General features: G+C 48.0%; 2 protein-coding genes across 4 annotated transcripts; one reads left to right on the top strand and one right to left on the bottom strand.

Annotated features, from left to right (window-relative positions):
• Positions 1-1,423: 1,423 nt before the first annotated feature.
• Positions 1,424-14,444, bottom strand: map6a (microtubule-associated protein 6a). 3 transcript variants are annotated; one of them, XM_035535974.2, is made up of 5 exons: positions 13,311-14,444; positions 8,232-8,445; positions 7,520-7,731; positions 3,217-3,327; positions 1,424-1,960 (listed from the first exon to the last, which is right to left on the bottom strand). In XM_035535974.2, exons 1-5 carry the CDS (start codon positions 14,060-14,062, stop codon positions 1,822-1,824), a joined length of 1,428 nt encoding a protein of 475 aa, XP_035391867.1. In that variant the 5' UTR covers positions 14,063-14,444; the 3' UTR covers positions 1,424-1,821. The 3 variants fall into 3 exon arrangements, 2 of the variants coding, with proteins under 2 accessions (XP_035391867.1, XP_081558898.1); XR_014118724.1 differs by having other exon boundaries at positions 1,933-1,960; positions 7,557-7,731; positions 13,311-14,439; XM_081702772.1 differs by lacking the exon at positions 3,217-3,327 and having other exon boundaries at positions 7,557-7,731; positions 13,311-14,443.
• Positions 14,445-15,657: 1,213 nt separating this feature from the next.
• mogat2 (monoacylglycerol O-acyltransferase 2) lies at positions 15,658-23,532 on the top strand. Its single transcript, XM_027029230.3, has 6 exons — positions 15,658-15,859; positions 18,615-18,793; positions 20,719-20,923; positions 21,341-21,515; positions 21,947-22,146; positions 23,012-23,532. The coding sequence occupies exons 1-6, from the start codon at positions 15,661-15,663 to the stop codon at positions 23,164-23,166; spliced, it is 1,113 nt and encodes a 370-aa protein (XP_026885031.3). The 5' UTR covers positions 15,658-15,660; the 3' UTR covers positions 23,167-23,532.
• Positions 23,533-23,977: the final 445 nt, after the last annotated feature.

The raw sequence follows: 23,977 nt of genomic DNA, 5'->3' as shown, positions 1-23,977 counted from the left end.
AGAGAGAGAGAGAAGGAGAGGGAGCGAGAGAGGGAGAGAGAGAGAGAGAGAGAGAGAGAGAGAGAGAGAGAGAGGTGAAAGTGGATGTGTAATTTTGTCCTTTTGAGTTGTGCCAATATTTCTGAAGGCTTCTTTGTCCTGACTGACTTCAGCATTTTTACTTTCTGATCTCTGTGGTCCAGAGTCTCTCACTGCAGTTCTGTAATGTAACTCTGGGATCCAGAGGCTCTCTCACTGCAGTTCTGTAACGTGACTCTGTGATCCAGAGGCTCTCTCACTGCAGTTCTGTAACGTGACTCTGGGATCCAGAGGCTCTCTCACTGCAGTTCTGTAACGTGACTCTGTGATCCAGAGGCTCTCTCACTGCAGTTCTGTAACGTGACTCTGGGATCCAGAGGCTCTCTCACTGCAGTTCTGTAACGTGACTCTGTGATCCAGAGGCTCTCTCACTGCAGTTCTGTAACGTGACTCTGTGATCCAGAGGGTCTTTCACTGCAGTTCCGTAACGTGACTCTGTGATCCAGAGGCTCTCTCACTGCAGTTCTATAATGTAAAGGCAGCTCTGTAATGTAGTTATTGGTTTATATCAGTTAAGTCTGAAATTCTACTTTGGCTGTTACAATATGAAATTCTACCTATACTATTGGGAAGAATTGATGGAGGTGCAACCGGTACTGTAGCAGGAGACATATCTCCTAACAATCACAGCCGTACTGAGGGAGTCGGTTTGAACATTACCCACCATACCCAATGCACCTGCACACACTATATTGCACTGCACTTTAAAGTAGCATGATAGTATCTGGGATATTCCAACCAGCACACTGGAACACAGTAGTGCATTCAGTACACAGAGTCAGTACTGGAACACAGTAGTGCATTCAGCACACTGAATCAGTACTGGAACACAGTAGTGCATTCAGCACACTGAGTCAGTACTGGAACACAGTAGTGCATTCAGCACACTGAATCAGTACTGGAACACAATAGTGCACTCAGCACACTGAGTCAGTACTGGAACACAATAGTGCACTCAGCACACTGAGTCAGTACTGGAACACAATAGTGCACTCAGCACACTGAATCAGTACTGGAACACAATAGTGCACTCAGCACACTGAGTCAGTACTGGAACACAATAGTGCACTCAGCACACTGAGTCAGTACTGGAACACAATAGTGCACTCAGCACACTGAGTCAGTACTGGAACACAGTAGTGCATTCAGCACACTGAGTCAGTACTGGAACAGAGTAGTGCATTCAGCACACTGAATCAGTACTGGAACACAGTAGTGCATTCAGCACACTGAGTCAGTACTGAACATTATGCACTTCGCTGAAGGCCCATATTTTTCTTTTCTGCATGCTACAGTTGTGGCCCACACTGGAACATGCAGTGAGAAAGATGAATGACAGCAGGACTCTGAGATAATTTGCTTGTTTATTTATATGTTTGTATTTTCTATGGTGAGGATTTGCATTAAGTGGCCAGTTAATGGCGTCTCTAAACACTGTTGGAGTGCAACAGAAACTTTTAGCACCATTTAAATTTTGCAGTCTGTGCACAATCAGATGGTGTTCATAATTAGAATATATTACATATATACAGACAGTAATACATAATTCATTAATAACAATCAGAATATATTACATACAGTACTTGTAGCTTAACCCACACATCTCTTTCTCTCTGTCCCACCCTCCATTTCTCTCTTTCTTTCTCTCTGACCCCCCCACCCCCACATCTCTCTCTCTCTCTCTCTCTCTCTCTCTCTCTCTCTGGGAAGCATGGCAGGCCAATCCCATGCTGTGGGTGAGGGTCAGAACTTGACATTGGGTGCGAAGCGCACTACTGCCTTGCTCCGTGGTTCTGATCGTTCCACCAGTGGCTCTGACTCTCTTCCAGAGGTACCCGGGGAATAATAATCACTGACTCGTCCAACCGAAGACTCCACGTCACTAGGAGGCAGCAGAGCATTAGAATGCCGCGGAAGGAGTCGAAGGAGGAGGAAGACCGGGGGGGGGGGGGGGGGGGGGAGAGCGAGAGAGAGACGGACAATCAAGGAGAGAGAGAGAGAGAGAGAGAGAGAGAGAGAGAGAGACAAGATGAGGTGCTTTATCTTAAAAGGTGGCGCATAAGCAAAAATACAATCTTGAACATCCTAAGTGTAGAAAGACTGGAGAGATAGCCGCTGTTTCAGTTTACAGAGATTTAAATTGTAGTAATTGTAGTTCGGATCAGTGTGTGTATTACAGATCAGAAACTGTAGTAGCTATTAAAACCACAAGCTTTAAATGAACTGTCCTGCATAACAAATGATCTTGTGCATTTCTGTAAGACCGTGCAAAGTTCCACCAATCCAAACAAGCGGATGTTTTAAATGGTGTCTTTACTAAAACATACGGCTGTGTCAGGTTCTTCAAGGCAAAATTGGCTTTTAGACACAAAGCACAGACACTCAATACTCAATTACTGTAATACCTCTCTAATAAACTACACTACACGCCCATGTCTGGGAAATCAACTCTCAGGTCTAGATTCTGAAACTCTTCCACTCTAAAGACAACAACGAAGCGTACAAATATTAGTGGGCTTCTGTAACACATTTCCTGAAATAAAATACTTTTATTACAATCTATTATTGATGTGGTCCTCTTAATCGTTAATAACAAAGGACCACAAATCAATTTAATGTCAGAATTCATTAGGCTATTTTGAAGATCACTTTTTGGCTCGAATTCTACTACTGCTGATAACATGTTCCCAGTGTGTGACAATCGCAGCGTTAAAAATGATGGATTCAGAACATGCTGGTCACTATAACAATCCTGAATCCTGAATTACCCTGTAGGAACACCCGGGGTGGACGACAGACAAAACAAGTTCCTGGCATCCTCGAGAGAAAGGATCAACACTACCTTTACAAAAACACATAACAGAACGGCGCAAACAGCCCTGCCCCTGTAAACACCCCAAAAACACCAAATACCCACCCCCCACTCCCCTCCGCCCCAATTTCCATATGGAAGAGAAGACATGGGGATCAAATCAGACCATGACAAACACCATCTGTTAACAGATGAGGTGTTTTCCCCCAGTGGAACCTATAAAATCTATAGATTTATAAAATGCATGAGCTCTGTCTGAGGTGTCCTGTGTGTGGAGTGCAGGTCGAGGCAGAGGGAGAGCTCGGCTGATCTCAGGTGCGTGTTACCTTGGGTCAGGTAGTGCACAGCGCCACAGGTGTTGCTTTAGCGTCTGCACCCAACCAATATCTCGGATGGGTTGGCAGAGCTGAATGTAGTGGTACTGTTTTAGCACAACCCTTTAAATGAATGGAGAGGCCACCCGTTAGCCAAGTGCACACGAGAATTACACTTACACAGATCCAAATCAAACTTTACGATAAAACCACAAAAGCCAATCAAGACATGGGGACAAAAAAAAAAAAGGGAAAAAAAAATATGTACATTGCTTACTGGAATGCTGTCGCAACCTGTAAAGCAAAAATCATTTCACTGTCACTGTCTGACTACAGTGATGAGATCGAAATAATTCTGTGTTCACCTAGAGAGAGAGAGAGAGAGAGAAGGGTTCTGCAACTCAGCACCTGGCATCCTTTACTGGTCTGTACATACAGCCGTGATGCATGCATTTTATCCCACTGAAATATATTGGACTCGGTCGCAGTGGAATATATTTCTCAACTCTGGTCACACAGCAATATGCACCGTTTCAAAGGATGTCAGAGCTCATTCCAGAGGAAATACAGGCAAGAGCCCAACTATGCTAAACAGGTGGAGTTCTCTTCCATGTGGACTCTCACACTCGGAAAATACAGTGGTGACATTGCAAACACAGAGACAGAGACAAGCGGCAGACGTCCCCGTGTTCACCTACCGTCTACTGCCAGACCCGCCCGCCTCTTGGACAAAATGCACCAACACGCTTGTTTCGGTTTGCATTTATTAGCAATGTTTTCGACGATTGTTTGCATGGGGGGGGGGGGGGGGGGGGGAAGCACACAGTATCACAGGATGCACCATGGCGCCCCGGTCTCTCATCTCTCTTGAGGAATGCATGGAGTTCAGAATAGCGCCAGTGCTCGGCACGTGACGTTTATGCCCATAACGGCCCTGCCAGGACCCTTGTCTGTCTCGCTGTGCCTCTGTCCCTCTGGTGTGGTGACCATATTCCACAGCAGGTCCCACCAAAGGTTGCAAAACGGGAATGGAGAGGAACCCTGCAGCACCATGCTCATGCTCAGAGTCCGGTCGGAACTTCCGGCCATACGGCAGAAGCTACTCCACGTTCGTTACACTGCTCGCCTTCCAACTGCTCTCGCTCTAAAAAAAAAAAAAAACCCAGAGGCTCTGACTTACTAAGCGTTTACACACACGTAAACAAGACCAAACTTGATTAAAGCTGCAGGAAACGACCTGACCGGGCTGATCTGCTAACAGGATCTATGAAGGATCGCGTCTGTCAGATGAGCAGGAGGGCAGGCCTTGCTGTGGTTTGAGGGTTTGCCTTAATGAATGTGCAATTTGGGATGTTTGGGACCCAACAGTGCAAAATCCGGGGCAGTGACCATGCATCCATGCAAGCAGTCGGATGCACCACCTGCAGGGCGATTTACCAGGCCTGAGACCGGTGAGAAGCCGCTGTTTTTGTGGTGAGAAAAGGCTATGAGGAAAGAGAATATGTCCACGTCAAATGATCAGAACCTGTGTGAAGAAGCCACAGTGATAAAGACACATATGACTTATCTAGGATTATCTAGATTTATGTCTACATATAAAATATCCAGCTTGTTTCTACATTTTACACTTATTTTATGCTTGTTCGTCATTTTGTCTTTTTTTGTTCCTCATTTCCTGTTTTCCCTAATTTATTTTACCCACATTGCTGAATTTATTTAATCCTGTAACTCTTAAATATCATTATTTGCCTGTTTAACCAACACATCCAATTCGTAAATTTCAGTTTAGTTTGTTTACATTTCCAGATTTCTTCAAAGGAACCACAGCTATTGAGGGCATTTAGCACTAGCAAATGTTTCATGTCAGTATTGTCATTTGCACAGAACCTCTTTGTAAATCACCCACAAAGTGGCCACTAACTATAGATGCAATTCACTGGACAGCCCATGCAAATCCGAATCTTTATTTGGGATCTTAGTAAGTCAGGGCCAAAGGTTCTCAGAAGCATTCCAAACCTTCCGGAACTGTGGATTCTAGACGGAGGGATGTCCGTGAGCTAATTCATTAGGAAGGGTTTTTCCCAGTCTGGCTAGTGAAAACAATCGGACAGGAACATGGCGAGTTCTGGAACACGGACAATGAAAAAGGAGGCGGGGCCTGAATAGGCAGCGGAGACGGGGGAGGGGCATCGAGTCCCGGAGGCGCGAGAGCCGAGACAGACAGAGGCTGGAGGAAAGGTGACGAGGTATGTGGGATGGGGCGCGCGAGTCTCTACGGGGCTCTCCAACAGTGGGCACCTAGCAGTGAGGTGTTCGTCGACCAAAACATCTCAGCGTCACTCGCTGCAGGGTGACTGCGCAGTCGCTGTAGTCAGGCTGGCGGAGGCGAGGACCATCGGCACTGTGTGACATCATTAGTGGAAGTGCTTCTTGTCACATCTCAGTACAGCCAAAGGCAAAAGAAACCCCATGGACACAGAGTAAACACGAACTTGTATTTATAAATTTCAAGTAAATGTCAGCTGACAAACTGTGTCCTTGGAAAAGGATAAGAAAGGGATGACATGGGAGAAGGGTTGGGAATGCTAATTAGTACCAAAACCATGATAAACGGCAAAATAAACCCGTGCAGAATGGCGGGAGACCAGGATGTGTTCGACTTACCAGCCCAGGGAGGGCAACAGCGCATCACAGAGACCCGGTCAGGGGAGAGAGCAGGATTATGGACCCACACACAACTGGCCCGCCACGGCCCAGGGATCGCACACAAAAGCGTCATTAATAATAAATGAATGCCTATGAATATCAATTAGATGTTTGATTTATTGCTAAAGCTAATCTCTGGACACTGTAACTTGCAGGGACTGGCCATCTGTCACCCACACACCCTTTAAGTCTAATCATGTTGGGGAAGGGGTGCGATGGCCAAGTGGATGAGTGTGTGCGTGAGTGTGTTTGAGTGTGTGAACGAGTGAGAAGGTCAGCATGTAAGCCAGTATTCCACGTCATAATAAAAGGCCAAAAATGTTTAGAATTGGCGTTGTTTATAGTCACTCCATCTTGGGTTCGTCTTTGAATCCATTATCTAATAAAATGACAACATTTACCATCTAGTTTTCCTAAAGAAATTTACAGATCATCCCATAATCTAGTTTGTTGCCCAAGCAACAAAGACGGAAAGCAGATGTCCGTCACAGGACCTAACTACTAAATGACATGCAGTGTCATTAGGCGGAAATGGTGATGTTGGTTACAGAGCTATTTGAGTTCCACTAAGAACATTTTCCGACCTTTTGTGGCTTCGTGTGGTTTACAGAACAGTGTAAAAATTAAACAAAGACATTAAACATAGTCAGAGCTCCGGAGGGACGTGGAGAGATCGAGAGACGCATCACTTTGGGCCTTGTTCATAATCAGTCAGTGAAACAAGACCAAGCTCATATCAGTAGTGTCCAAACCCAAGCTGCACATTTATCAAAGGTTTTTAAAAAAATGAACAAGCTTTCTTAAGGGTTTATGCTGCGTAATTAATGTCAAATACCAATCTCAGAGGGTCAGTCCAACATAGTTCGGGGTTACCGTTAATCCTTGATAAATGTATCCCAGCAATCCGTGCAGATGGATGCTAAACCATATAGAACGGCCACTCCATGCAACATTGCAGGATCATCCATTGGCCAACCAGTGGGGCGGTTGCCATGGAAACCTCGCCACGGAGACGAGGAGAGTGTGGCGAATGGCGGGTGGAGCTGTAGCAAATGCAAAAACATCCCCGCGCGATGGATGATGGGGCAGCATGGAGAGAAAACCTGACATTTAACAACCACAAAAACTCTGTGACCCCAGAGAGAGGGAGAGAGAGAGAGAGAGACACACACACACACACACAAATAGAGGGAGACAGACACGAAGACAAACAGACTAGGAGAGAGAGGAGTAAAGACAGAAAGAAACGGAATGAAAGGGTGAAAGAGAGAGAGACAGACAGACAGGGAATGAGAAAGCGGGAGAGAGAGCGAGGTAGAGAGAGAGAGAGAAAAACACACACACATATATATACCGAGACAGAAACACGGAAACAAAAAGAGAGAGACAAACAGAGGGAGAGAGGGATGTGCAGAGAGAAAGAGCAAGGAAGGAACACGGAAGAAAAGACGGAAGGCAGGATAGAGGGATGAGAACAGAAGAGGGTAGGGGTTACAGACAGAACAGCGGCCGCGTGAAAGCCTCTTAATGCGCGCGTTTTGCAGCCTTCGTGGGCTTTCTTCCCTTTCAGGAAGAGAGTAAATGAGAGTAGAAGTGCAACGGTTTTTACTCTTTCGCCTCAGCCAGTTTGTTGTTCATCTCTTTACTTTTCTCCTTGGTGCCCCGCGCCGGCCGGGCCTCCGGCTGGTTCTCGGAGCTCTTTTTCCTGGAGCCGCGGGCCACCTGCTTCTCCCTGGGCTTCTTCGCCGCTTTGCCGTGGGGAGCGGGCAGGGAGGAGGACACTTTCTTCGGTCTGGGCTGGGGAAGGCTCGTCCTGTCCCCCTGCGTGGACACGGAGGATTAGGGTGAGAAGAGGCTGTCCAGAAATGGCTGCGTTTCGGGGAAAATCTAGAAGTGTGGCCTGATCCCACAGGTAGGTGTGACATTGGGGGGGATTGGGGGGCAGTAGAGTTCCCCTTAACATTCAGTTTCACTGGAGTTTTTACAGAGATCAAAATGTGCCAATCAGAATTCAGCATTCTCCTCTAAAACAGCACTGCTTAGCTACTGCACTCATCTACAGGCACAATCTGTAGTTTATCTGGCCAGCACCAGGCAGTGGTGGAAACTGGACTATAAGAGGCCGTTAAACAGGACCAAACTTGAGTCAAAGGCTTTATGATTTAACTTCAGCAAGCACACGTCCTGCTAACCTGTCCTGTGTTAGCGCTGCAGACCGACTGCTGCAGCATGAGAGGATCGCCACACACACACACACACACACACACACACACACACATTTAATTCTGAATCGATCTTACATTTCCTGAGCCTTCTCTTACCTTACTAGTCTCTATGTAAGGTTCACTGTACAATGTTCGTATTCTCCTCCTCTCCAATGCCTTGTTGTCTGCAGGCTGCAGTTTCGCCTGCTCCCCCCTGTAGGTGGCGCTATAGCTGGTCTCCAGGTTGGTCTTTTCATCCGGAGGCAGGTATTGAGGCTTGGCCCGGATCAGTTTCACTGGCTTCACGTCTGTGTAAGCCTTGAACTCCGTCCTGCAACAGAAACCACACAGGAGACAGCTCTCAAAACTACAACGCTTTGGCAAACACTAGGCAGCAATCACACCGAGTCTTCAACCTGGCCCATCTGAAGGTAAACATGTGCTCTGAGCACGACACCAAAAGGCCAGTCCTCTCACAACTACAGCTCACGTAACTACAGCTCTCGTAACTACAGCTCAGAAACCTACAGCTCTCGTAACTACAGCTCACGTAATTGCAGCTCACGTAACTACAGCTCTTGTAACTACAGCTCAGAAATCTACAGCTCTCGTAACTACAGCTCACGTAATTGCAGCTCACGTAACTACAGCTCTTGTAACTACAGCTCAGAAATCTACAGCTCTCGTAACTACAGCTCACGTAATTGCAGCTCACGTAACTACAGCTCTTGTAACTACAGCTCAGAAACCTACAGCTCAGAAATCTACAGCTCTCGTAACTACAGCTCACGTAATTGCAGCTCACGTAACTACAGCTCTTGTAACTACAGCTCAGAAACCTACAGCTCAGAAATCTACAGCTCTCGTAACTACAGCTCACGTAATTGCAGCTCACGTAACTACAGCTCTTGTAACTACAGCTCAGAAACCTACAGCTCAGAAATCTACAGCTCTCGTAACTACAGCTCACGTAATTGCAGCTCACGTAACTACAGCTCTCGTAACTACAGCTCACAAATCCACAGCTCACAAATCTACAGCTTTCATACATACAGCTCACATAACTACTGCAAAGTAAACAATAATAAAACATTCTGAATCTAACCTGTCGTCATGTCTATGATCTGAGTGCATCACTGACCAGAAATAAAGGAGTGACATGTAAAGCATTTCACTAGACGTTGCGCTGTGTTCGACGGTGTGTGTGCGACAAACAAGCTTGCCTGAGAGGTAATCATAAGAAAAACTCTTCACTCATCCCTGTTTTGCCATACGTCACCCCCGGCCCGGTCCTACCAGCAGGGTGAGGGGTTATATTGATTAGGTAACACAATTACTGTCCCAGGAGGAGGAAGGGGGCGGGGCCGGATAAAACGAAGCTCGACTCCCCCATTAGGACAAAGCAATTACAGTGGATCATGTTTTGAAGCACCACATCAAAGCTCCTCCCTATTGGACGACCTCGGTCGCCCCTGAAAACGGAGCCTGGCCTCCAAGAACGGCGGATAAAACGCACCGCCCTGCTGAACCCCAGCAGCTGCAGCATGCCCCAGGTTTACGCCACCGGCCAAACCGGTGCTCAGCGCGCGCGAACAGGCGCCTTTCTTTCTGCGGCCGGACGGCCAGAGCGCGGCGGCCCCGCTCCCCGGGAAGATCGGCTCTGCCTTCCGCCTGGAGGAGACGTGGCTAGGACATCCCGGAGGGATGCGGCACGCAACTGCACGCGGAGCGAGTGCATTCGGGGAGAGACAGAGACAGGAAGGTCCACTAATGGAAATACATTAAGTCAAGTGCGATAAAAAGCACCAGCAAAGCATGCATGCATTTACAGTATCAATACAGTCAAAGCCGGTAGGGCTGAAGTGTGTGTGCGCAGTTTTCCTCTTGCTGTAAGGTGGAGTGTTGGGAGGGGTTTCTGCTCTGAGGATCGGGAGAACTCCGTGAGCGCTCGTGGAGCGTCGCCGAGTTGTGTGTGTCTGCACGCGCATCTCGTCTGACGCTCAAAACCGAAGGCACGGAGTGTTACTACACCAGCCGCACAGAGAGCGCGTGAGAGGTACACAGTATAAACAAGGGACAGTGCGTTACAGAGAGAACTCTATGGGGGGGGGGGATAATAGGGAGAGAGGGATAGAGAGAGAGAGAGAGAGAGAGAGAGAGAGAGAGAGAGGAAGAGAAAGGAAGAGAGAAACCGTTCACTTCATGTCTGGTTGTCACGGAGATACAGCAGAGGGCGGTAACAATGATGCCGGTGTTTTGATGTACCACGGGTGCTTGGTACCGGTCCGAAACCAACTGGTCTTGCAGAGCACAGGCTAAAACACACATCTACAGCCTGAGCTACCCCAGGGCTTCTACAGTGACTTTAACACAGGGTGTTCCGTGACACAGCGTAACCACTAAAGCCTCGTGTGAGTTAAGGGGACTGTGACCCTCGCTGTTCTGGCGCGCACGCTCAAACCCGCTGGCCCCTGGCTGTGGACCCGAACACGCTGCAGTCCGATTGAGGCTTTGAGGCTTCTTCAGCTGTGAGTGCTCGTGAATGGTCACATCTCCATGGAGACGCGCTGGTATTGTAGAGCAACATGAGGAGGAGGTACTAGAGAGGAGCGCTGGGCTAGAAAGCTACCAGCCTGGTTTCTGTGATGCGGCGCTTCCCAGCCGAGCCGAGATAACGCTCTGTGCTCGGCGAGTGGCTCTAGGGTGGTGTCGTATTTTTTTGTACGTGATCCAGTAGAAGGTTGAGGTCCTGAGCTGTTGGGTTTAACTCAGGACTGTGTCCCAGGGCAATTCTGTACTCCCCACGGTGCTTTGACTCTCCTCGTGGTCTATCCTCATTCTCACCAAACTCCAACAGAATCCCAATGAGATCGGTGAAAGTGCTCTGACCAGTGCATGCACACACGTGCGCGTGCGCACACACACACACACACTCTCTCTCTCTCTGAACATTATGTACAGCAGCCCTTGGGGATGTTAACTACATAAATTCTCTCTCTCTCTCTCTCTCTCTCTCTCTCTCTCTCTCGTCATTTGTAGAACTGTATTGACAGGACTGTTCTAGTGACACGGTCATCAGAGCAAAAGAAAACAATATGTAGCAACAGTAACAACCGCAAACTAACAAATGAAGTGTCAAACAGAACAATAAACATTGACAGAACAATTATTAAACAATCTAAATAGCCCATGCTACATAAACAAGCATTTATTATTATTATTATTATTATCATCATTATAACGCTGGACTACCTCTGCTGAACTTTACAGGACTCCATCACCATGTTCCAGCACTCCCACAGAAGGAAACACAGCATCACAGAGCACTACATCAGCGTGAGAAGTAACTGCTCGGAGGCGCAGCTGGCCTCCTCGTTCTCGTCCCTGCGGTGGCCACCCGGCTCCAAAAAGCAGGAAGCCCAGGAGGTGCTCGGAGAGGCGGTACAGACGCAGGCCCGTGGGAAGGGCAACCCTGCACGCCGGCTTCACGAGAAGTCCGTTGGTCCTTCTAGCTGTTGTTCATGAAAGTTTTGTTTCTGGTCACTGGAGAAAATTAAAAGTGGCTATCGAACACTGCAGACCAGGGGAAGAATGAATATTCATAAAGAAGCTGCTTGTTTCCTTCTCCCGTTGGAAAGCCTGCACATTACCGGAGTCTTTTAACAGGCAGCGAGTGTTTCCACTTCCTGTGTAAGAAGAAGAGTTTCTCAAATTCATTCAAATGTGATCTTCTGCTCCAGTCGGTCCATAAAGGCTGTGGGCATGATACAGCACAATGTAGGAACAACGCGTCAGCACAAGCAGCAGCTTTCAAATCCCTGCAGGTCTGACACCCCCTGTGTCTTTACGCAGGTGTCATTAATGTTTGCATACTCAGAAGTGAAAAACATTCTGCACATGTGTGTGTGTGTGTGTGTGTGTGTGTGTGTGTGTGTGTGTGTGCGTTTGTGTCTACATGCTATAATGCAGCATGTGATGGTTTGATCTGAGTGCACTAGACACACATACACAGTGATACACACGAACACACACACATGTCACATTTTGTTAGAAAGCAGGCGATGAAACTCCATGTGATAACGGGGTACCTGAAGTCCCTAATGGAAAGTATAGCACAGTAGGTTTTATTACATTTTATTAAATATTTTATAAGTCTTAAAACCACTGACAACCACATCCTAAGGGGCACACTGCCTGGAAAGGTCAAAGGGGCTTAAACCAGTTTCAATATTCTAGAATCTTCTTATATGAAAATTACATGCAGAATATAAATATAGAGAACATCTAACCACTTAACCAAACAGCAAAAAGACCAATTAAAGGTGCCTGTCAATCAAAGTGCTCTATCCTTCTCCACCCAGTGAAAATCTGGGGGCGGGTTCTAACAGTCTCTGAGAGCTGAAATCGCTCAATGCGGCTGCCTCAAAACACAAAGCCCTCAAAGATGCCAAAATAACAAAGGGACGTGGGTAATTTTTTAACAAGACAAAACGACTGAGGGTTTAAACCTAGTCACGTTCCTCTAATGTAGACAATTCTATAGATGAACAGCAGGCTGCTATGGGTCTCAGTGTACACACCGAGCAGGGACGCAGCAGGACCCGTTACACAGAACCAGCCACGATGGGCTTCTGTTGCAGGATGACCCAAGGACAAGAACTCAGATGACTGGAACAAAACATGTAAAAAGCGCACAAACACCCTCCCATATCAAAACAAAGCAACTCTCCCTCCCCACACACACTATGTCAGTAAGCCACTCCTCAATATATCTGCCTCTAGCCTCACAGGCACTGAGAGGCGAGGCGAGGTTTCTCCCCCTCCCCGCATGGGCCGGCGAGCCGGGAGTTCCTGCCATCTGCACATTTATGGATTAACACACAGCTGAGCTGCTTCATCACACACACAATAGCAAACAGATTACGCGTCACACCTGACTTCTTGACTCGTATCTGGAAACCCTCTCCTGGCAAAAGACTAACAGGACCTGCGATATTTAAACTTCTGAGACACGCGCGTCTGAGATTCACACTTCTGAACACGTGCATCTCCTTTATTCTGTGGCATGGGGGGCTAAGCTCGCAGCGCTCGCTGAGATGAGCTGTTCATAAACCCATGTATAAACAGACGGCTATGGCTTTTTTTGCTTAAGATTCCATATTCGCAGTAGGCACGTTTAGGCTGGCAGCCGCTCACCTGTACGAGCTCCCGGCGGCGTCCTCCTCTTTAATCTGCCTGTTCAACGCGTCCGCCGCCGCGCGACCTCTCCCCTGAGTAACGGCGGTCTCTCGCGCGTTTACCCCCTCGCCCGCGATCACGACCCTCTTCTCGGCCTTGTCATCTTTCTTTGCTCTCTTTTTCCTCTCGCTCGACAGAATTTCCTTCTCTTGCACCCTGTCGGCAAGCTCGCTCTTCTCGACCCCGCTGTCGGTGTCCGTGTGCGCGCGGTAGGGCTTTGCTCCGCCGGGGACTCGGTCGTCTCGAGCTGAGAACGACGGGCAGGGTTTGGGGATCCAAGGGTGCTCGCCCCTTTTCGGTATGGGCCAAGGCTTGAAGTCCTTCTGGTACTGCGTCTCGCTGTTGAACGGGACCTCCGGACCGTGATACTCACTCTTGGGCTTGCAGCTGGGCTCGGGGCGCACTTTCCAGTGCTTGAAATCCTGGCGCATCACGGAGCCCAGCGCGTCCCCGTCGGGTGCCGCGGATGCTGGCGGGCCTTTGCCCGCGACCTCCTCCCGCTCGGTGCGACCTGGCTGCGTTTCTATGGCGACCGTGTTCGCTCGGGACTGGAACGGCAGCTGCTTCTGCGGAGGCGGCAGCTGCAGATGTTGCATCTCCGATACGTCCGAGTACTTGGTGAAGACCAAAGGCACTGCAATGTCAGCCTTGTCCAGCTGGCTCCAGAAGCGAGCCATGCAGCACGCCCTCGTGATACAGGGCCACGCCATGACTTTGGCCACCGATTAACTGCAACGATATTGCCGGTCACGGTTTTATTCGATTCGGCGAGCCGTTTCCGACTTCGCAGGACTAACTGTATTTCGGTCGGCCTCACGGGGTAGAACAAAAGTCCGATTAGTAAAGGTGAGATTATTTCCGTTTGGGTTTTTTTTTTCTTAAAATGGAAGAAATTTTAGTCCATTATTGAGACGAGATGGCGGAAGAGTCTTCGCCGGTCGCTGCCTTTTAGCACATCGGATGTTCACGGTGCGCCCCGCGACGTCCGTCCTGCTCCCTTCGCGCACATTTCCAATACGCTACAATTTCTGCAAAACACGGCAGCCCCGCCCGCGCGCTTCGGCTCAGCATCCGTCTCGGGGACGCGCGCAGTCGGAGCGGAGCCGTATCACCTGGCACCGTCATCCTCGCGCAACGTCTGCAGTGGGCGGAGGCGCGGGACTCCTCGGCGGCCATTGGCCGTGGGCGGCGTCGCTCAGGGCTGGACGAACGTCCGACTAGATGAAGCATGTTCGTCCGGCGTGACTGCGGTCCGTGCACCGTCAAAGTCACAAACCTTCACTCTGCACTCTGCAAAACTCTGAACTAAGCAAACGTAGATTAACAAAACCTCTATTTCCCAAGGCGTAGACTGTCGTGGTTGTTGTATAAAATAAATTCCATTTAAGTTATCAAGAAAAAAATAAATGTTTAATATCTAAATGTCATGCAATGTCACAACAGTTAATAACAAAATGCAACGATGAGAGAAGCTCACATTCCTGTTCAGCTCGAGGGAACATTTATTTTGGGACACTAGGAGCAGATGGCGGCTCCGTTCTGACCACCTCCCCAGACACTTATCTGTGGAGCATGTTCTCTTCAGAAAGCATTCTCAGCCCTTCCTGACACGGCTCTCGGACCCAGCCATGATTGATTCAGTAGCCGTTCCTACTAAAAACACGGTCCTCCAATATGAGATAGACACCCAAACCCGCTGCAGTAACTCTGATCGCCTAGCAAAATTCAAGATTCAAAATACATAATGTGGATGATACAGAATATCTTATGTACACTGTGCTTAAGGAAAAAAAACATTCATAGTACATACAGACACAATTAGTAAAGATAATTAAATAGGCTACAGTCCTGGAACAATATTTTTAACAGGCCAAATCTATGCAAAAAAGAAGAAGAAGCCAGAGAGTATTTGTATAGTATGTAGTAATTTATAGTAATTATGTGGTAATTTACTTGGCCTTCATCCGCATGCTTGTGAGTTGTTGTACAAGTGCTGGTGAGTTCTTTGATGTGTTACATACAGAAACATAAACACTTACAATCTGGGCTGTGGGTATAAAAGTGTACATGTTTATATGTTTATAAACACCAGAAAGTAACATGAACATCACTGCATGTATTAAAATAGCCCCTCTTCTTCTGCTATTGACAACTGCCCACTTTCATCCCTTAAGCGTATCCGTACCTTTGCACAGCTCTTTGAATGTGGGTCAAAAGTCTGAACGCAGCTACAGAGTCAGCAGGGTAGTTACTCCACACTCGGAGGTGACAGCACAGATAAGGAGAGGAGGAGGACAGAGGAGGGGTGATGAAGGTAGACTTTGACCCCGCGCGCTCCTCCGTGCTCTGCACTGAGCTCCAGCTCCTCAGACTCTCCACGGCTGGCTCTGTCCGTCCTTTCGCTTCTGGTTCGGTCATGATCGACTTCGCTCCAGCCAGCGTGCCACTGGATCGGCGCCTGCAGACAGCGGCCGTCCTGAAGTGGGTCTTCTGCTTCCTCGCTCTGGGTAAGTGTGGCTCGGGGGCCATGGGTCTCTTCTTGTGTCTGCAACGCCTTTCTGACAGTCTGCCCTACAGGGGGGGGTTGAGCTGGGCTGGCTAACCTTCTCTGCTCTCTTGCTCTTTAGTCGGGAAAATGATTTTGGTTTGTCCTTTTTTTTCCCCCTGCTAATTGTCATTTGCTGCCCTGTCCTTGCTGACTGCAACGTTTTAGTCGAGTTTCCTCGTAGGTATCGGTCATGGAGCACTTCAAGAAGCAAAGTGCCTCTGGCTGGCATGCGGCGCACTGTTGCACAACCGCGCTGCACTGTGTGGCTACAAAAGAGAAGGAGTTGTAAAATTCCCCGCGCACCTGGTCTGTTTGCTCTGCTCTTGTCCGGGGCTCAAGGTCAGCTGCCCCGGGCCTCCACACTTCTTAAATGAGGGTTTGAAAACAGGGCTCGTTTTGTCAAAACACAACACAATTCCAACGGCCACAGGTGGCAGAACATCCGAGATCTTTTACAAAATGGACCTTTATTCAAAACTACAATCATTTATATTAAAAAACAAAACAAAACAGTTTTGTCACTGGGTTCGTGTAACCTGATCAAACCAGTCACGCAGCACTATGCTCAATCTAAAACACCAACATTCCTGCTTTTCTAATGATGGTCCGGCTTTGATTTTTCAGCACTGCACAGTGAACTTTTATTTCTCCAGGTTGGAAAATCAGACAACACGTCCATTTTTCACTGAAAATCAGAGCAGGACATATTCTACATAGAATATATCGCATAAGCAGCAAAGACATTTGTGGAGACAAAGAAGCACGAACATGAAACCCCAAGCCTGTCTGGATCTGGTCATAGCACGTCGTCCACGTCACGGGTCACGTCCTCTGACGCAGGACAGTGAGGGGAGAGTTGTCTTGACCTCCTCCATGCATCGATCTGGTTGCAAGCCTCCACGGTATCCTGACATAAGGCTGGAGATGGGAAACTTTGCACTTGCTGACCGTAACTCTTCAGCGGGGTTAAGGGAGGGAGATTCTGGTGGCAGGTATTGGGGTGACGGTTGCAGATGCTGAGGCTGAAACCAGTTCCAGTCCACGGCGGAGCACCGGAAAGACACATGGTCCTAGAGGACACCGTACCTCACCCGCTCCGCACCCATCTGGCCTTCTGCTGTAACGATCGTGTGCAGTTGGGCTAAAGTTGTGTGCGCACGGGCCGTGTGGTAAGGACCCGAGTCGGCTCGGCGACGGAGGGGCCCCCGTTCTGCGTGACTGCAGCCGCATTGTAATGTTACCACCGCGCCAGCCTGGGATATTCAAAACAGCAGTGGCCAGTGAGGGTGCTCCTGTTTACTTTTTTTTCAAGTCAAACACAGCCTTATCTAGGAAGATAATTTCACGTGGGATTGCATCAGCATCCATTTGCAAAACTCTGAAAAAAGACAACATTGTGTAGTTCAGTACGGGTTTATGATCCTTTTACATGTAAAAAGGTTCCACGTGCAGTGCACAGTCTGGAGGGTATATTACCAACCCCTCCAGATTCATGGGGCAGGTCTTTTGCTCTCAATTTCTTTCAAAGGGCTCTTGGTAGAACTGTTTCATCTGAAGCTGATGTTTAAGGAGTCACCCCAGTGTTGATACAGAGAACTGATGGACATTACTGAAAACTGTGTCATTGATGAGGACGGTTGAATTTCTGAGGTGTATCGCATTATTGGTCAAACCCGTGTTTACAACAGTTCTCGTTTTCCTTTGGGACCTCTCTGAGAATTTGGGACCTCTTCCTCTTTGGCGTTATTGACCGTCACCCCTATGTAGCTCAATCACAGTAATGTCGAGAAGTGTGTATAGTGTTTTGTAATAACTTTGAGGCTGAGAATGTGCATATAGATGTTCAGATTTGGCACGAGGTTTTGTTACTTTAGTGTCAGGTTTCACCGTTATTTTTATTTTAGGGTGTAAGCAATTGCAAAAAAAAAAAACCCTGAAAATAGCTCCAGGGTTGAATAGTTCTAGGGTTGAGTAGCTTCAGGGTCAAGTAGTTCCAGGGCACGTGTGCAGAGATGATGGATGTGTTAAGAGGTGCTGAGGCCTGAGCTGGGGGGTGCTTGGGGGTCACATGCCCCCTCAGATATCTGGCCTGGGCTCAGTGAGCATGTTATTGATCACATGCCTGGATGCACTGGCGTATGAGTTAAGCTTTATTGGCGTGCGAGCCAAGCAGTTCTTATAGCGTCCGCAGGGACTCGCGCTGCTGTGCTGATGTGAGAGAAATTCAAGCTCTCTCACCTCAAATCACTAAAAGTGAAATGCAGATAAGACAACTGTTCATTTTAAAGGAGCAAATGTAATTATTTTTGGATGCATAGCAGTGTCAGCGGTACACAACAGTCACGGAAGGTACTTTTGCATGTAATGCGCATGTAATTTAGCATTGCTGATTCTGTTTTTTACAACACCGGGTCAAATGAGGTAGTGTAGTACAGTAAAGGGCAACCACTCTCCTCTGGTGCTGACTAAACCTCTGATGATATGTAGCTCTCTAGACGAACTACGTCGATTTATTCACCATGTGCATTTATCTATACACTACATTACGTGCTTTTGTGCTCCTGGCATACGTATTCACTTGTGTGTAACTGTAATTGTGTTTGGTTTGGTTACCTGTAATATGTCTTTTAAGTGCGTATGTTTTGCGCTTGTGTGTTTTTGTATTCATGTCTAGGTGTATATGTGTGTATATTTGTGTGCGTTGCTCTCTCCAGCCCCCTGCTGTATTGTTCTGTTCATCTACCTCCTGTTCACGCGGTTTTGGCTGGTCTGTGTGTTGTACGCCACCTGGTGGTTCGTTGACTGGGACACGCCGAGCCGTGGAGGAAGGAAGTCCCCCTTTCTGTGTCGACTCCCTTTGTGGAATTACATGAGAGACTACTTCCCCATCCAGGTCAGAGGCCACACCCACAAGACCACGTTAGCGTATATACAGACAGCCCATTTAACGTGGTTGCTGATTGCTAGATTATATCTTTTGATTTTTCTTTCTTTCACATGCTCATCATGAAAATTTTAGAGTGTGATTTTATATATCGATATAGATTGATGTTTTTTTTTTGTTTTTTTTTTACATATTTATTGAGACAAGCCGGGATAAATAGCACACAACATACATCAACATACACACAACAAGCATACAACACACACACAAAACACCATCACCATGCAAACAACCATCCACCCACAACAAAAATGATACAAATGGCTCATAAAACATATTCAGACCACCAGCACACATTTCTCTCTCTCTCTCTCTCTCTCTCTCTCTCTCTCTCTCTTCGTTATTTGAAAAACATAAACCTTTACGTTTAGCCTTTCTGTGAATCGGCAGAGAGCAGGCAGCTGGGTGATAAGGGCACTGCAGCCGTACATTATCGCCATCTAGTGGCCGATAGAGAGTCACATGTACAGTTTGTCGGGGGGTTGAAGAGTCTGAAGTCTGACCGAGGGAACTGATAACACAGTGATAACTACTGTCTACTTAGCCTGAGTGTCAGAAGCAGTTTAACGTCTAGTGATTATTAAAAGAAAAATACATTATTTGATGCTGAGATCGTGAGAGTTTCAGACTGATTGGTTCAGCAATCCTTGTTAAATCAACAGAGTGAGAACTGAGAGCGCAGCGCTTGGTTATGATCTGGTCATTAAGACCCCCCTCAAACCAGTTTCAAAACTGAAAAGGGCTTGGTCAGAAAAAAACCCGAATCTATCCTAAACTCTATAAAAACTATTCAAAATGGAAAAACATATAGGCAAAGATTTTTGATGGTTTTGATATGTTTGTTTATGTAAATTAAATTAAGTATATATTAACATCTAATTAATATACAGCATATTAAGTATATTGGTTTGTAGAGCTTATGGAAGAGCTGTGTTTCTGAACCCACGGGTACAGCACGCTGGTTTCCTTGTGTTGTTAGTGAGTATGTTATCAGGTGGGGAAGCCTGGCCTTGGTACAGAGCTGCTGTTATCTGCTCTGTTGACATCTCTCCAGGACAATGACTGTGGTGCTCATTAAGACCGTTAATGTTTTTGAACATGCACCCTGCCTCTTGTTCAGCCTCTCAGTGTCAAAGGTGAAAGTCTAAACAATCTGCGCTACCAATCAGGGCAAGTAAATGATTGCTAAAAGTTGTTTTTTAACACAAACAGCTGGTTGTTCTGCTTCGTTTCTTGATCATTAGGTTTTAAAAGGTATTAGTTTGATTAACTAAAATCACTTCAGAGAGGCGAATCACTTCAGGTGAATCACCTCAGAACATCCCACAACCCCCTCAGGGACAGTTCCACACAAGCCCATGCATGACAGCAAGCCTGGAGACATGGAGGTTTATTGTTACCTGCATTACAGCTATTTGTGCTACACTAAGAGAGAGAGAGAGAGAGAGAGAGAGAGAGAGAGAGAGAGAGAGAGAGAGAGAGAGAGAGAGAGAGAGAGAGAGAGAGAGAGAGAGAGAGAGAGAGAGAGAGAGAGAAGGGTCAGAGAGGCAACCCCGTGATGGAGACAGACAGAGCAAGAGCAAGAAAGAGTTCACACTGGTTTTGCTTGGTGGCCTGAAGAGTTCTGTTCCCTAGTGGCAAGATGCCCACAGGTACAGTGTGAGGTGGACTTCAGCTATTCCAACCCATACACAATTGTGTGTGTGTGTGAGATAGAGAGACCGAGCCGAATTATTGTAAATCCTCATGCCCTATTTACTTGCTTCAGCCATTTAGACATGAGTAGGCCTCTAACATCACGGCATGCTTTCACGGCTCCATTTTAACACCTGCGCGCTGTAACAGGCAGGGGCTGCACGTATGTGTTGTTGTAGCTGGTGAAGACGGCCGAGCTGGACCCCAGGCACAACTACATCCTGGGCTTTCACCCCCACGGCGTCCTGGTGACTGGGGCCTTCGCCAACTTCTGCACGCAGGCCACGGGGTTCGGCCAGCTGTTCCCCGGCCTGGAGAGCTACCTGCTCATGCTGCCGCTGTGGTTCCGCGCGCCTTTCTTCAGAGACTACATCATGTGTGCAGGTCAGCGCGCGCAAAGCCGCCACGCGTATTATAGCCCCGCTGCTGTGCTGCTGTGCTGCACCACGATTATAGACGATGAGTGTTCATGTGTGTGTGTTTATGGACTTGTGCGTATGTATCTGTGTGTGCGTGTGTGTGTGTGTGTGTGTATATATCTGTGTGCATATGTGTGTATGCGTGTGTGCATATATCTCTGTGCATGTGCACATGTGCATGTGTGTGTGTGCGTGCGCGTGTGTGCGCGCGTGTGCGCGCGCGTGCATGTGTGTGCGTGCACGCGCTTATGTGTGTGTGCGTGCGCGCGTGTGTGTGCGCGCGCGCGCGTGTGTGCGTGCGCGCGTGTGTGTGTGCGCGTGTGTGTGCGTGTGTGCGCACGCGTGTGTGTGTGCGTGTGTGTGTGTGTGTATTTCATTGCAGGTCTCATCCCTTCTGACAAGGACAGTGCCAGCTATTTGCTCCGTAGGGAAGGGGGCGGGAACGCTGTAGTCATCGTAGTGGGCGGAGCTCTCGAGGCACTGGACGCTCATCCAGGTGCCCACACGTTGCTGCTGGCCAATAAAAAAGGCTTTATCAAGCTGGCAATGGAGCATGGGTAAGGAGCGATGTAGTTTTCCTCTTTTGATTGATTTTTGTTCTACTTGAACGTGAGACTGAATGTACAGAAAGTGCAGTAATACAGAAGCGTAACGAATAAGGAACTGAGAAGTAACGCATGCTAGTCCTAAAAGTGAGCAGAAACCTTTCATGCTGTGACAGTGTGTGTGAGCTGCTGGTTAATTGCCTGTGTCTTGCCTCACCCACCTGTCCATTAGCGCCCTGCTGAGCAGGAGCTGTCTGGGAGCCTGACTCGGGTCCTGACTGTGGTTAGACAGCCAAGCTGATCAAAACCAGAATACTTCTGGCTCCCTGACCTCAACAGAGTCATTTTAAGATGTGTGTGATATGGACCAGTTAAGTCTTGGTCCTGCTAAATGGAGGTCAGTGTCACTGAACGAACCCTGACCGCTCTGCCTTGCCCCCTAGTGCCAGCCTCGTCCCTGTTTATTCTTTCGGAGAAAACGAGGTGTTTGACCAAGTCCCCAACCCGCACGGAACCTGGCTGCGATGGATCCAGGAGCACCTGCAGAGCATCATGGGTATTTCCCTGCCCCTCTTCCATGCGCGAGGGGTTTTCCAGTACAGCTTCGGTCTGGTGCCCTACAGGAAGCCCATCGCTACCGTTGGTAGGTCCCTCACAGCCGTCGGCGAAGGTCACGCTGTTGTGCTACACTTCGGAGCAGTCCGGTCCTCGGACCTCGTAGTGCTCTAAGTGAACTGCAGGAATTGTTCCATCCCATTACGCAGCACATGTGGTCAGTCCAACCACCAAAGTCCTCCAGGTGTCCAGTTTCCTCCGGTTGTCCAACGTAAAGCACAGATATAGAGTTACTGTATTTCAGCTAATGCCAGAAAGTCTTCCCCAAAGTCACACATGGGTCTGGGGTGGGCAACTGAGGCCTGACTTAGCTGGTGGTTTGTTGCTATTTGCTTGGTCTTAAAGAGTTTAGCTGGAGTGAATGCAGTGCTTTTAAAACTCGGCCTTGGGCTAAAGCACTGCATTCACTATTCAGTGCTGTAGCCCAAGGCCGAGTTTTTAAAAGCCCCCGTGCTACTTCAAAGGCCTTGTCTGCTGCCCCTCGAGGCCTTTTCTGCCCTCTCGGGGCAGGTGCGTGGTCATGCCTACTCCGTTCTGCTGGACGTGCCGCGCCAGCACGCTGATCGGACCTTCGGCATTGGGTTCTGCTGGTGTGTGTAAATGAGACAGCCATGACAAACAAAACCTTTTCAGAGAGAGACAGGCGAGGCGTCATGGAGCCGACTAACCCCACATATCCGGGTTTCCCCAAACGCTCTTCATGAGTTAATGGTAGAGGAGCTTCATTCAAATGTAAAGTTTCGAATTTCTTGGCATTCACAGTCCCTGTGGTTTTAAATTTTGGTGAGAGATACCAATGCCTAACATATAGATTAGCTAAAGTGGCCCAATAACACCCAATCAATACCCAATGCCAATTCCATACTGAGTAATGGCGTGTCTGTTGTCTGCAGTGGGTAAACCAATCAGGGTGAAGAAAAACCAGAAGCCCTCGGCTGAGGAGTTGGATGCGGTACACCAGCTCTACATGGATGAGCTCGCACAGCTATTCGAAGAGCATAAAGGCAAATATGGGATTTCTGAAGACACACACCTGATCTTCCAGTGAACAGCAGAGCTGAAGACACACACCTGAACCGCAGACCTGAAGACACACACCTGATCTTCATATGAACAGCAGACTGTGGACAGATGCAGTGTGTGTATGTGTGTGTGTATGTGTGTGCGCGTGCAAGAGAGAGAGAGAGAGAGAGAGAGAGAGAGAAAGGGGCTGCCATATCACAAATTACACACCACCTTGTAAAATGAACATATGATGAACATATGATGTTGCCACCGTATCCTTGTGAATGCAATCTGACATACAGCACGAGCATTCACAGATCAATGCGAAATATTAGCTAATGCTTTTCATATCCAGAATGTACCCTTTTTGTAATGCACATCTGTTCTGTCTCCTTAGAATAAATCTGTGCTTTAGCATAATCCACTCTTCTTTGTGAGACTGTGCAAATGTCACTTAGGACGCAGCCGTTCAGATCTCCCTACGTCTGCAGGGGCTGTGGTGCGTGTCACATTTCTTCACATTATTATGGGTGAAAGTAGCTTTGTGAGGGCAACTCCGGATATCTTGTGCAAAGTATTCTGGGCGTTTCGTCACTTGGCTCATCGGTCATTTGTGTTGAAAGAATATCTCGCAACTGACTAGAAAGAATATCTCGCGACTGACTAGAAGCCAAAAACACACAAACCGCGCACTGGGGCCAGCTGGACTCCCGGGGTTTCCCCCGCTCTGTGTCTTCCCAAATCTGAGTTAGAAATCCATTTTCCCAACATGCCTTCACTGTCACCAGACGACAGAGGGTCCGTTGACATGCTGGCGTATTGCTTTCCGTCCACAGTTTTGCAAAATTGGTATT

The sequence above is a fragment of the Electrophorus electricus genome, chromosome 19, assembly GCF_041902795.1.
Source record: "Electrophorus electricus isolate QZ-2024a chromosome 19, ASM4190279v1, whole genome shotgun sequence".
NCBI classification, from domain to species: Eukaryota; Metazoa; Chordata; class Actinopteri; order Gymnotiformes; family Gymnotidae; genus Electrophorus; species Electrophorus electricus.
Note: the sequence above shows the minus strand (reverse complement) of the source record. Positions and strands in the feature narration are given on the sequence as shown.

Bases quoted from the DNA above. Each gene is read 5' to 3' on its own strand.
- mogat2 (XM_027029230.3), top strand. From the start codon at position 15,661: ATGAAGGTAGACTTTGACCCCGCGCGCTCCTCCGTGCTCTGCACTGAG. The intron at 18,794-20,718 runs GTCAGAGGCCAC...GTGTTGTTGTAG, and splicing joins GAGACTACTTCCCCATCCAG to CTGGTGAAGACGGCCGAGCT. The intron at 22,147-23,011 runs GTAGGTCCCTCA...TGTTGTCTGCAG, and splicing joins GAAGCCCATCGCTACCGTTG to TGGGTAAACCAATCAGGGTG.
- map6a (XM_035535974.2), bottom strand. From the start codon at position 14,062: ATGGCGTGGCCCTGTATCACGAGGGCGTGCTGCATGGCTCGCTTCTGG. The intron at 7,732-8,231 runs GTAAGAGAAGGC...GTGTCCACGCAG, and splicing joins CTTACATAGAGACTAGTAAG to GGGGACAGGACGAGCCTTCC. The intron at 1,961-3,216 runs GTAACACGCACC...GCTGCCTCCTAG, and splicing joins TGTGCACTACCTGACCCAAG to TGACGTGGAGTCTTCGGTTG.